At 39.7% G+C, this 12,672-nt stretch overlaps 2 protein-coding genes across 8 annotated transcripts in view; both read left to right on the forward strand.

Annotated features, from left to right (window-relative positions):
• The window catches only part of SUMO1 (small ubiquitin like modifier 1), a 1,087,495-nt gene that overhangs the window by 461,648 nt on the left and 613,175 nt on the right, over positions 1-12,672 (forward strand). The window contains exon 1 of one of the 2 annotated variants that reach the window (XM_050750915.1): positions 5,066-5,069. The exons of the other annotated variant lie outside the window; for it this stretch is intronic. The gene's annotated coding sequence lies outside the window, so the exon portion shown is untranslated. Of the gene's footprint in view, positions 1-5,065; positions 5,070-12,672 lie in introns of those variants that run through there. 2 annotated transcript variants of the gene reach the window in all.
• The window catches only part of ICA1L (islet cell autoantigen 1 like), a 98,346-nt gene that overhangs the window by 73,717 nt on the left and 11,957 nt on the right, over positions 1-12,672 (forward strand). For all 6 annotated transcript variants that reach the window (XR_007718131.1, XM_050750888.1, XM_050750892.1 and 3 more), the window contains 2 exons: positions 3,737-3,994; positions 6,542-6,631. Coding sequence is in view for 5 of the 6 variants with exons in the window: in XM_050750888.1 (XP_050606845.1) it covers positions 3,737-3,994; positions 6,542-6,631 (348 nt within the window). In the remaining variant the exon portion in view is untranslated. The remainder of the gene's footprint in view (positions 1-3,736; positions 3,995-6,541; positions 6,632-12,672) is intronic.

Below are 12,672 nucleotides of genomic sequence, written 5' to 3' on the forward strand. Positions count from 1 at the left end.
CTGTCGCCCAGGCTGGAGTGCAGTGGCACGATCTTGGCACACTGCAACCTGCCTCCCAGGTTCAAGCGATTCTCCTGCCTCAGCCTCCCCAGTAGCTGGGACTACAGGTGCATGTCACCACACCCGGCTAATTTGTTTTGTATTTTTAGTAGAGACAGGGTTTCACTGTGTTAGCCAGGATGGCCTGACCTTGTGATCCGCCCACCTCGGCCTCATGAAGTGCTGGGATTACAGGTGTGAGCCACTGCCCCCGGCCAGTTTATTACTTTTTATTAAGCAATAGTATCCATTGTATGGATATATACCATCTTATGTTTACTTATTTACCAGTTGATGGATATTTGGATTGTTTATAATTTTTGGCTATTATACTACTACTATGACTACTGAACATTCATGTACTTCTCTTGGTGTGGGCATACATTGTCGTTTTCCTTGGTTAGATTCCCAGGAGTGGAACTGCTAGGTTACATGGTGAATTTAACTTCTTAAGGAACGGCCAAACTTTTTTCAAAATAATTGCACCATTTTATTTCCACCAGCACAGTATGAGGGTTCTAGTTTCTCCACATCTTTGCCAACATTTGGTATTGTCTATATTTTATTTTATTTTTTAAGACGGAGTCTCGCTCTGTCACCCAGGCTAGAGTGCAGTGGCACGATCTCAGCTCACTGCCATCTCCACCTCCTGGTTTCAAGTGATTCTTCTGCCTCAGCCTCCTGAGTAGCTGGGATTACAGGCATGTGCCACCACACCCAGCTAATTTTTGTATTTTTAGTAGAGATGGGGTTTCACCATGTTGGCCAGGCTGGTCTTGAACTCCTGGCCTCAAGTGATCCACCTGCCTTGGCCTCCCAAAGTGCTGGGGTTACAGACATGAGCCACCATGCCCGGTATATTTTAAATAATAGTTATTCTAGTGCTTTTTTTTTTTTTTTTTTTTTTTTTTTGAGACGGAGTTTTGCTCTTGTTGCCCAGGCTCGAGTGCAATGGTGCAATCTCAGCTCACTGCAACCTCCGCCTCCCGGGTTCAAGCGATTCTCCAACCTTGCCTCCTGAGTAGCTGGGATTACAGGCATTCGCCACCACGCCTAGCTAATTTTGTATTTTTAGTAGAGACAGGGTCTTGCCATGTTGGCCAGGCTGGTCTCGAACTCCTGACCTCAGGAGATCCACCTGCCTCAGTCTCCCAAAGTGTTGGGATTACAGGTGTGAGCCACAGTGCCTGGCTATTCTAGTGCTTTTAATTTGTAGCTTTGACTTGCATTTCTCCAGTGACTGATGGTGTTGAGACTCTTTTCATGTGCTATTGGCCATTCGTATATCTTCCTTACTGACAAATCTATTCAAATCTATTGCCCATTATTTAATTGGGTTGCTTATCTTATTAAGTTGTAAGAGTTTATATATTTTTTATAAAGTCCTTTATCAGATATATGACTTGTAAATATTTTATCCCAGTCTTTTATATTTTATAGTCTTTTTATTTTCTCAATTTTGCCTTTGGAAGCACAAAATTCTTTATAAGTCCAAGATAATCATTTTTTCTTCTTGCTGATTGCTCTGTTGATTTCAACAGTCCCTGGAGCATAAATTGTTCCACACAATAAACCAATCAAATTTGGACTCATTTAAAGAAATAGTTCTTAAGGTCACTGAAATTTGTGGTGACCCCAGCTGGCTTTTTCCCTGGTTCCTTCAGGCAAAGTAGCTGGCCTACAGTTTAGCCTACATGTTGAGACTCATACACTATAAGTCTTCTCCCAGTTGCCTGTTACTAAAACCTCCACTGTTTTGAGACCATCCTTAGGGTTGAATTTCTCTACACTCTGTTACAAATGAAGTCAGTGCCTTTGGAAAGGGATTAGGAACTATCAGTTTTATGGTTCTCCCTCACCCCCTGCAAGGAAAATCTCTGAGTCAGAGCTTGAGCCGGGAGTGGGGACAATGGCATACTTCTTCCTGAGTGTCATCCTTGCTCTAGGAGCCGAGTGCTAGGTGAGGAGAGTGATGGTAGCCTTAGATCTTCTTAGCTTGCCTCTTTCTTCACGAAACCACCACTTTACTAGCAGGGTCAAGTGATCAGGGGCCCTATATTCTCAGCACACTACACCAAACTCAGCCTTCCCAACCCATGAGGGATCTGGGGAGGAGATGGGAGCCTCTATCATCTATTGACTGCACTCACCTAGGATTTAGCCTCAGCAACAGGTAACTGGGGACAGGATGTGAAATGCTGGCATCTTACTCCTCCTGGGAAGCTAGTCCTTGACTGACAGCTGGAGAGAGAAGGAGCCCTGTGTTCTGGCTGCACCAGACTGGAGTGGAATCTCCATTTTGCTAAGTTGGAAATTGGGAAGATGGGACTGGTTCTCAGTTCAAATACCACAAACTCTTGCCACTTTTCCTAAATTATTGTAGACTTAATCTTAAGTAAATATTTCCTCATTTGCTGCATATCCTTGGGACTATTTCCAGAGACTTTAAATGCGTCTTTCTTTTGAAAAATAACTTTCACCAATTATGCTGGGGTGCAGGTCTGTGACGCCCCTCCCTTTCATTTTTATTTATAAAAATGTTTAAGGGATATGATTTTGCCTTTGTTCATGCCATTTAACTATTCTGTTGTCAAAAGGTAAAATTACAGCAAATTTAAAGACCTTAATTGGCTTTTATTTGCAATTCTAGAATCAGGCAATACCCCATTCTATAACATGGAATGGGTGTTCTGAGGAGGTTGGTTTTATAGACAGAAAAGGACCAGGGAAAGCAGAAACAGAAAACAAAAAGTAGATTGATCATTGCAGTTACTTTTCTTGTAAGGGTTAAAGCAGAGGGGATTTCCTTATCATGCCAGCTAGGACTGGCCTGCTTGGGGACTTGGCTATGGTGTCTCTCTCCTAATTTCTTGAAAGGCCAGATAACTTAGTTTGGTTTGGTGATGTAGAACTTTAGCATGAGTGACTCCATTTTGGTTTGGTCTGTTGGGTCTAGTACAAGAGCTCAGTCCAAACCAATGGTCTATACATTTTACTTAACACCATGAATTATGATATAAAATATTTCCTTCATCATTATTTTTCCGAAATAATGATGTTTCTCATAATTTCAACATTGTTTGGTAGAAGGTTTTAAGATTTACAGGTGGAAGAACCTTTCTGTTTTTATAGTTTCATTGTAGAATTGTCTTTTTATTGCATTATGATCAGAGCATGTTGTTTGTAATGTTCCTACTTTAAGAATACAATTTTTTGTGTGTTTGTGCCTTAGTATAATCAACTTTTGTACATTTTCAATGTGTGGTTAAGAAGAATGTTTCTATTATCGGGGTTTGTGTTATCCAAAATAACTACATTATTGATTATGCTCTTTTGATCCTTTTTATCTGTTGTCCTCTTGGCGTGTTTTTTAGTCAGACTGGTATATTAAAGTGTCATATTACTAATTTGTTTCTATGCCTTTTTGCATCTCCTTTGGTTTCTGACTTAGATGGTAGCTTAATTATTTCATATATAGCTCTTCATAAGTTATATCTTCATTGTGAAATGTGGCCATTTTGACCTAAATCCTGCCTAATTAGAAATCATTTTCACATAAACTTGCAGTCACTTTAGTTGTTTGTTTAAAACTGTTAATACAGTATGAAAACAATGAAACAAATTTGATTCATCCTATGTCTTATTCTCATTTCCTAAAATCAAAAAAAGCCTTTCTGTTTTTATTTACACTCAATAGTTGCAAAAGATCTACCTGTAGATTCATTGGAAGGAGAAGATTTTGAGAAGGAATTCTCATTTCTGAACAACCTCCTAAGTTCTGGTTCTTCAAGTACTAGTGAATTTACCCAAGAATGCCAGACTGCCTTTGGGAGCCCCAGTGCCAGTCTCACGTCCCAGGAACCTTCCATGGGGTCTGAGCCCCTCGCTCATTCTTCTCGATTCCTTCCTTCACAACTTTTTGACCTTGGCTTTCATGCGGCTGGAGCATTCAACAGTAAGTGTCTATGAAACATTTGGACATATGTGCTTTACTTTGTGAAGTAAAATGGTGTGCTTATTGATGCTAGAATCAACAAGGAGATTGATTTTAACGTCAGCTCTACTAGATAAAATCTGCAATCCACCAATCAACTGGAAAAATATTAGTCACGTCAGGAATTTGTCAACAAGACTGAAACAAGGGCTGCTTCCCTGCCACCTTCACCAGACCCCAAGTTTTCTTCACTGATTTTTCCAGGCGTCTGGTTTAAAACACTTGACCTGCTAATTACTCCTCCCTAGGGCAGTCAATACTGTTTCTTCCATCAAGCAAAACTTGCTGAGTTTGGAGTTGACAAGAGGAAAAGGAACAGCTCTGGAGGCTGGTTCCCTTTCTGGGCAAGGCAGCAGGAAAAAGAGTCCACCATCCTGTGTCCAACCCTGCACCTTAGGGGTCACTTCGCTTCCTATATCCATATTGGTTACCAAATCCTGTCAGTTCTGTTTCTGAAACCTGTCTCAAATTTCCCACTCCTCTCTGCCTCAACACCAGAGCCATTTAGAGTCTCATTTGGTTTCATAGGTTATTGCAAGAGTTACTAACAGGTCTCCAACCCCCAATTCATCTTCTACACTTCCGTGGAGTTCTCTCTTCAAGCAGCAGATTCTGATGTCAGCACCCAGCTTACATTTTTAAAAATGAAACACCATGGTTTCTAGGGATAAAACCTGCCTACGTCGCATTTCCATCCATATCTCCTATCTCCTATTGAAGTGAAGGAAGAATACTTGCCGTTTTCTATAATCACACTGAGTGCTCTACAGCCCTCTGATACATCTATCTGTGCTCGTGTTGCTTCTTCTGTTTCTGATGTTCAGTAATGGAGCTTGGACGTGGGCCTAAGTATTAGATTCCAATCCAGTGTTTTCTCCATGATTGTCAGTCCTTGAAGTCTTCCTCAGTACTGCCAAATGGAAATGGTTTCTCCCTCTTCCTATGGTGTTTATCTATTTTCATGGTTCTAATCCTACTTTATTTTGCTTTATATCCCAGTCTCTCACATCCTAGATTTTAACCCCTGGTTGGGGGGACTCCTCACGGCACTTTACAGTGTCTTAATGCATTGTACTTTGTATTAAATACTGAGGTACATGCTTTATCTACAGGCATCCCAAGGGCATGATATGTAGAGTGAGTCATCTTTGTACTTTATATGACAGCAGCATGCAGTTGGCTCAATTAATAAACTAAATGTTAGTTAAATAATCACTCAGTAAGAATTGAATAGAATAATATATAAACAGAATATTTATATTACTTATATTCTATTTATAAAAATAAATATAATATAAATAAGAATAGACAATATTATTTGATAACAAGGTACTCTATCTGGGATAATTCAGGTGTTATTGCTACAGTAAAATCTTTAAAAGTATTTATTCTTGTATGGCATATCAACGGCCCAGTAGCTATAAAGATTTACAAACTGATTTCACTCTCCACTATCAACTCCTCCCTCCTCTTCCATAACTTGCCACGTCTCTAGCAGCACTGAACTTTTAGTTTCTGGCAATGCAATCCTCAACAGTATTTTTTCACTATTCAAAATATGTGCTCTGAGCCCTACCTGCAGGCAGACAGGATATTCCAATTTAATAGCTGAACAGTTGAAACCCACAGTATTTGAGTAACTTGCTAAAGGTCGTCAGACAATTTAAATAGTTAAGACAGGACCAAAATCTGCCCCTGCCTCTTTGTGCAGAACTCTACTTTACCAGTCTTTCCTAAATATCTACTTCTCTCTCTCCTGTGGTGCAGACCAGGAAAGGGAGCTTCCCTGGGAGTTAAAAGATCTGTGTTGGAGGAACCCTATCTACAGTGGGCCTCAGATGATCTTTTCTATACAAGGAAGGGATTAGGCAGGATAATCTAAATTCCTTTCTAGTGCTGTGCCTTAATCATAGCATAAATGGTTTTTCATGTTGTACCAAACGTTTCTCCACATTCCCAGAGTATTCATAATGACAAGTTTTAATTACAAAGTACTGTCATTTTATATAACATAATCTACCTGATTCCTTATTGTTTCTACTTGTTCATTATTACAGATAATGCTGCAAAAAAAAGTCATGCATGCACTTTTTCCTTCAGCTAAATTATTTCCGTAAGAAAAATTGCTAGAAATGGGATCAATGAGTCCAAAGGTATGAGCATATTTATAGGTTTCAGCATTCCAATTATCAGGCCTATTCCTCCCTTCTTGACTCTTAAGAACTTCTTCCTATACCTTTTGCATTTCAATTATTTTTTAAACACTCCACATGTTTATTTCAAAACCACTTTGAAAAATGTAAGGAAGTTGGATCCAACTCTATCTGAAACTAAGATGATGAAAATATATGACTATAGATAAGTTTTCAGTATTTTATACCTCTTACACTGTAGAATCTTACCCAGGTACAGAGACTGGAGGACTTACATATTTTTACTTTTTCTTGTTTTTCTGATGCTACTTCCTGTTTGATTAACAATGGACAATTTTTACTACTTTTATCCCAGGCTGGGTCTCCCAAGAGGAATCAGAGCTTCGTCTTTCACACACTGATAACCAGCCAGTGCCTTCACAGAGTCCAAAGAAATTAACAAGATGTAAGTTATTTATTTATATATGCTTTATCATTGCTTTAAGAATCAGTTGAATTCAGATAAATTTAGAAAAAGATCACTTTATATTGTTCTCACCTCACTGTCCTGAAAAAGTTGAATAATGAGTTATTATTATAATGATAGCTATACTGCCTATCCCTCACTGTGAAAGGCACTGAATAGAAATTGTGAGCTTGGGGTCAAGTGTGGTGTCTCATGCCTGTAATCCTGGACTTTGGGAGGGCGAGGCAGGCGGACTGCCCGAGGTTAAGAGTTGGAGACCAGCCTGGGCAACATGGTAAAACCCCAACTCTACTAAAATACAACAAAAAAATTAGCCAAGCGTGGTGGCGGACGCCTGTAGTCCCAGCTAGTCAGGAGGCTGAGGCAGGAGAATTGCTCTAACCCGGGAGGTGGAGGTTGCAGTGAGCCAAGATCGTGCCACTGCACTCACTGTAGCCTGGGTGACAGAGCAAGACTGTCTCCAAAAGAAAAAAGAAAGAAATTGTGAGCTTGGCAAAGCATACTACATTTTGTACTGTAATATTTTATAGTTTGTGTTAAGGTTTGTTGGTAATGGATATGAAATTAGGGATACAAGATGTTTTCTGATTACAGGATGCCTATTGACAAAGAATCCATTCAAGCACTTAAGTTGGTTACCATATTAATCTTTCTCTTTTTTCTTTTTTTTTTTTTTTAATTGAGACAGAGTCTTGCTCTGTCACTTAGGCTGGGGTGCAGTGGTGCAATCTCGGCTCACTGCAACCTCCACCTCCTGGGTTCAAGCCATTCTCCTGCCTCAGCCTCTCAAGTAGCTGGTACTATAGGCACGTGCCACCACGCCTGGCTAATTTTTTGTATTTTTAGTAGAGACAGGGTGTCACCATGTTACCCAGGATGGTTTCGATCTCCTGACCTCAGGATCCACCCACCTCAGACTCCCAAAGTACTGGGATTGCAGGCATGAGCCACCAGGCCCGGCCCATACTAACCATTTTTAAGTGTACAGTTCAGTAATTTTTTTTTTTTAATATACTTTAAGTTCTAGGGTACATGTGCACAACGTGCAGGTTTGTTACATATGTATACATGTGCCATGTGGGTGTGCTGCACCCATTAACTCGTCATTTACATTAGGTATATCTCCTAATGCTATCCCTCTTCTCACCCCCTCCCCACAGTAGGACCCGGTGTGTGATGATCCCTTTCCTGTGTCCAAGTGATCTCATTGTTCAATTCCCACCTATGAGTGAGAACATGCGGTATTTGGTTTTCTGTTCTTGTGACAGTTTGCTTAGAATGATGGTTTCCAGCTGCATCCATGTCCCTACAAAGGACACGAACTCATCCTTTTTTATGGCTGCATAGTATTCCATGGGGTATATGTGCCACATTTTCTTAATCCAGTCTGTCACTGATGGACATTTGGGTTGATTCCAAGTCTTTGCTATCATGAATAGTGCTGCAATAAACATATGTGTGCATGCGTCTTTATAGCAGCATGATTTATAATCCTTTGGGTATATCCCCAGTAATGGGATGGCTGGGTCAAATGGTATTTCTAGTTCTAGATCCTTGAGGAATTGCCAGACTGTTTTCCACAATGGTTGAACTAGTTTACAGTCCCACCAAGAGAGTAAAAGTGTTCCTATTTCTCCACATCCTCTCCAGCACCTGTTGTTTCCTGATTTTTTAATGATTGCCATTCTAACTGGTGTGAGATAGTATCTCATTATGGTTTTGATTTGCATTTCTCTGATGGTGAGTGATGATGAGCATTTTTTCATGTGTCTGTTGGCTGTATGAATATCTTCTTTTGAGAAGTGTCTGTTCATATCCCTTACCCACTTTTTGATGGGGTTGTTTTTTTCTTGTAAATTTAATTGAGTTCTTTATAGGTTCTGGATATTAGCCCTTTGTCAGATGAGTAGATTGCAAAAATTTTCTCCCATTGTGTAGGTTGCCTGTTCACTCTGATGGTAGTTTCTTTTGCTGTGCAGAAGCTCTTTAGTTTAATTAGATCCCATTTGTCAATTTTGGCTTTTGTTGCCATTGCTTTTGGTGTTTTAGACATGAAGTCCTTGCCCATGCCTATGTCCTAAATGGTATTACCTAGGTTTTCTTCTAGGGTTTTTATGGTTTTAGGTCTAACATTTAAGTCTCTAATCCATCTTGAATTAATTTTCGTATAAGGAGTAAGGAAAGGATCCAGTCTCAGCTTTCTACTTATGGCTAGCCAATTTTCCCAGCACCATTTATTAACTAGGGAATCCTTTCCCCATTTCTTGTTTTTGTCAGATTTGTCAAAGATCAGATGGCTGTAGATGTGTGGTATTATTTCTGAGGGCTCTGTTCTGTTCCATTGGTCTGTATCTGTTTTGGTAGCAGTACCATGCTGCTTTGGTTACTGTAGCCTTGTAGTGTAGTTTGAAGTCAGGTAGCATGATACCTCCAGCTTTGTTCTTTTGGCTTAGGATTGTATTGGCAATGCAGGGTCTCTTTTGGTTCCATGTGAACTTTAAAGCAGTTTTTTCCAATTCTGTGAAAAAAGTCATTGGAAGCTTAATGGGGATGGCATTGAATCTATAAATTACCTTGGGCAGTATGGCCATTTTCACAATATTGATTCTTCCTATCCATGAGCATGATATGTTCTTCCATTTGTTTGTGTCCTCTTTTATTTCACTGAGCAGTGGTTTGCAGTTCTCCTTGAAGAGGTCCTTTGCATCCCTTGTAAGTTGGATTCCTAGGTATTTTATTCTCTTTGAAGCTATTGTGAATGGGAGTTCATTTATGATTTGGCTCTCTGTTTGTCTGTTACTGGTGTATAAGAATGTGATTTTTGCCCCTTGCTTTTGTATCCTGAGACTTTGCTGAAGTTTCTTATCAGCTTAAGGAGATTTTGGGCTGAGACAATGGGATTTTCTAAATACACAATCATGTCATCTGCAAACAGGGACAATTTGACTTCTTCTTTTCCTAACTGAATACCCTTTATTTATTTCTCTTGCCTGATTGCCCTAGCCAGAACTTCCAACACTATGTTGAATAGGAGTGGTGAGAGAGGGCATCCCTGTCTTGTGCCAGTGTTCAAAGGGAATGCTTCCAGTTTTTGCCCATTCAGTGTGATATTGGCTGTGGGTCTGTCATAAATAGCTCTTACTATTTTGAGATACATTCCATCAATACCGAATTTATTGAGTTTTTTTAGCATGAAGGGCTGCTGAATTTTGTCAAAGGCCTTTTCTACATGTATTGAGATAATCATGTGGTTTTTGTCTTTGTTTCTGTTTATATGCTGGATTACGTTTATTGATTTGCATATGTTGAACCAGCCTTGCATCCCAGGGATGAAGCCCACTTGATCATGGTGGATAAGCTTTTTGATGTGCTGCTGGATTCGGTTTGCCAGTATTTTATTGAGGATTTTTGCATCAGTGTTCATCAGGGATATTGGTCTAAAATTCTCTTTTTTTGTTGTATCTGTCAGGCTTTGGTATCAAGATGATGTTGGCTGCATAAAATGAGTTGGGAGGATTCCCTCTTTTTCTATTGATTGGAATAGTTTCAGAAGGAATGGTACCAGCTCCTCCCTGTACCTCTGGTAGAATTCGGCTGTGAATCCGTCTGGTCCTGGACTTTTTTTGGTTGGTAGGCTCTTAATTATTGCCTCAGTTTCAGAGCCTGCTACTGGTCTATTCAGGGATTCAACTTCTTCCTGGTTTAGTCTTGGGAGAGTATAAGTGTCCAGGAAACTATCCGTTTCTTCTAGGTTTTCTAGTTTATTTGCGTAGGGGTGTTTATAGTATTCTCTGATGGTAGTCTGTATTTCTGTGGGGTTGGTGGTGATATCCCCATTTATCAATTTTTATTGCGTCTACTTGATTCTTCTCTCTTTTCTTCTTTATTAGTCTTGCTAGCAGTCTATCAATTTTGTTGATCATTTCAAAAAACCAGCTCCTGGATTCATTGATTTTTTGGAGGGTTTTTTGTGTTTCTATCTCTTTCAGTTCTGCTCTTAGTTGTTTCTTGCCTTCTGCTAGCTTCTGAATGTGTTTGCTCTTGCTTCTCTAGTTCTTTTAATTGTGATGTTAGGGTGTCAATTTTAGATCTTTTCTGCTTTCTCTTGTGGGCATTTAGTGCTATGAATTTCCCTCTACACACTGCTTTAAATGTGTCCCAGATATTCTGGTATGTTGTATCTTTGTTCTCATTGGTTTCAAAGAACATCTTTATTTCTGCCTTCATTTCGTTATGTACCCAGTAGTCATTCAGGAGCAGGTTGTTCAGTTTCCTTGTAGTTGAGCGGTTTCGATTGAGTTTCTTAGTCCTGAGTTCTAGTTTGATTGCACTGTGGTGTGAGAGACAGTTTGTTATAATCTCTGTTCTTTTACATTTGCTGAGGAGTGCTTTACTTCCAACTATGTGGTCAATTTTGGAATAAGTGCAATGTGGTGCTGAGAAGAATGTAGATTCTGTTGATTTGGGGTGGAGAGTTCTGTAGATGTCTATTAGGTCTGCTTGGTGCAGAGTTGAGTTCAATTCCTGGATATGCTTGTTAACTTTCTGTCTCATTGATCTGTCTAATGTTGACAGTGGGGTGTTAAAGTCTCCCATTATTATTGTATGGGAGTCTAAGTCTCTTTGTAAGTCTCTAAGGACTTGCTTTATGAATCTGGGTGCTCCTGTATTGGCTGCATATATATTTAGGATAGTTAGCTCTTCCTGTTGAATTGATCCCTTTACCATTATGTAATGGCCTTCTTTGTCTCTTTTGATCTTTGATGGTTTAAAGTCTGTTTTATCAGAGACTAGGATTGCAACCCCTGCTTTTTTTTGTTTTCCATTTGCTTGGTAGATCTTCCTCCATCCCTTTATTTTGAGCCTATGTGTGTCTCTGCATGTGAGATGTGTCTCCTGAATACAGCATACTGATGGGTCTTGACTCTTTATCCAATTTGCCAGTCTGTGTCTTTTAATTGGACCATTTAGTCCATTTACATTTAAGGTTAATATTGTTATGTGTGAACTTGATCCTGTCATTATATTAGCTGGTTATTTTGCTCGTTAATTGATGCAGTTTCTTCTTAGCATCGATGGACTTTACATTTTGACATGTTTTTGCAGTGGCTGGTACCTGTTGTTCTTTTCCATGTTCAGTGCTTCCTTCAGGATCTCTTGTAGGGCAGGCGTGGTGGTGACAAAATCTCTCAGCATTTGTTTGTCTGCAAAGGATTTTATTTCTCCTTCACTGATGAAACTTAGTTTGGCTGGATATGAAATTCTGGGTTGAAAATTCTTTTCTTTAAGAATGTTGGAATATTGGCCCCCACTCTCTTCTGGCTTGGAGAGTTTCTGCCGAGAGATCTCTTGTTAGTCTGATGGGCTTCCCTTTGTGTGTAACCCAACCTTTCTCTCTGGCTGCCCTTAACATTTTTTCCTTCATTTCAACTTTGGTGAATCTGACAATTACGTGTCTTGGAGTTGCTCTTCTCGAGGAGTATCTTTGTGGCGTTCTCTGTATTTCCTGAATTTGAATGTTGGCCTGCCTTACTACGTTGGGGAAGTCCTCCTGGATGATATCCTGCAGTGTTTTCCAAGTTGGTTCCATTTTCCCCGTCACTTTCAGGCACACCAATCAGACGTAGATTTGGTCTTTTCACATAATCCCATATTTTTTGAAGGCTTTGTTGATTTCTTTTCTTTTTTCTCTACACTTCTCGCTTCATTTCATTCGATCTTCAATCACTGATACTCTTTCTTCCAGTTGATCGAGTCAGTTACTGAAGCTTGTGCATTTGTCACACAGTTCTTGTGTTATGGTTTTCATCTCTATCAGTTCTTTTAAGGACTTCTCTGCATTGATTATTCTAGTTATCCATTCATCCATTCTTTTTTCAAGGTTTTTAGTTTCTTTGCACTGGTTACGTAGTTCCTCCTTTAGCTCTGAGAAGTTTGATCGACTGAAGCCTTCTTCTCTCAACTCATCAAAATCATTCTCAATCCAGCTTTGTTCCATTGCTGGCGATGAGCTGCGTTCC

Source organism: Macaca thibetana, chromosome 12 (assembly GCF_024542745.1).
Source record: "Macaca thibetana thibetana isolate TM-01 chromosome 12, ASM2454274v1, whole genome shotgun sequence".
Lineage (NCBI taxonomy): Eukaryota > Metazoa > Chordata > Mammalia > Primates > Cercopithecidae > Macaca > Macaca thibetana.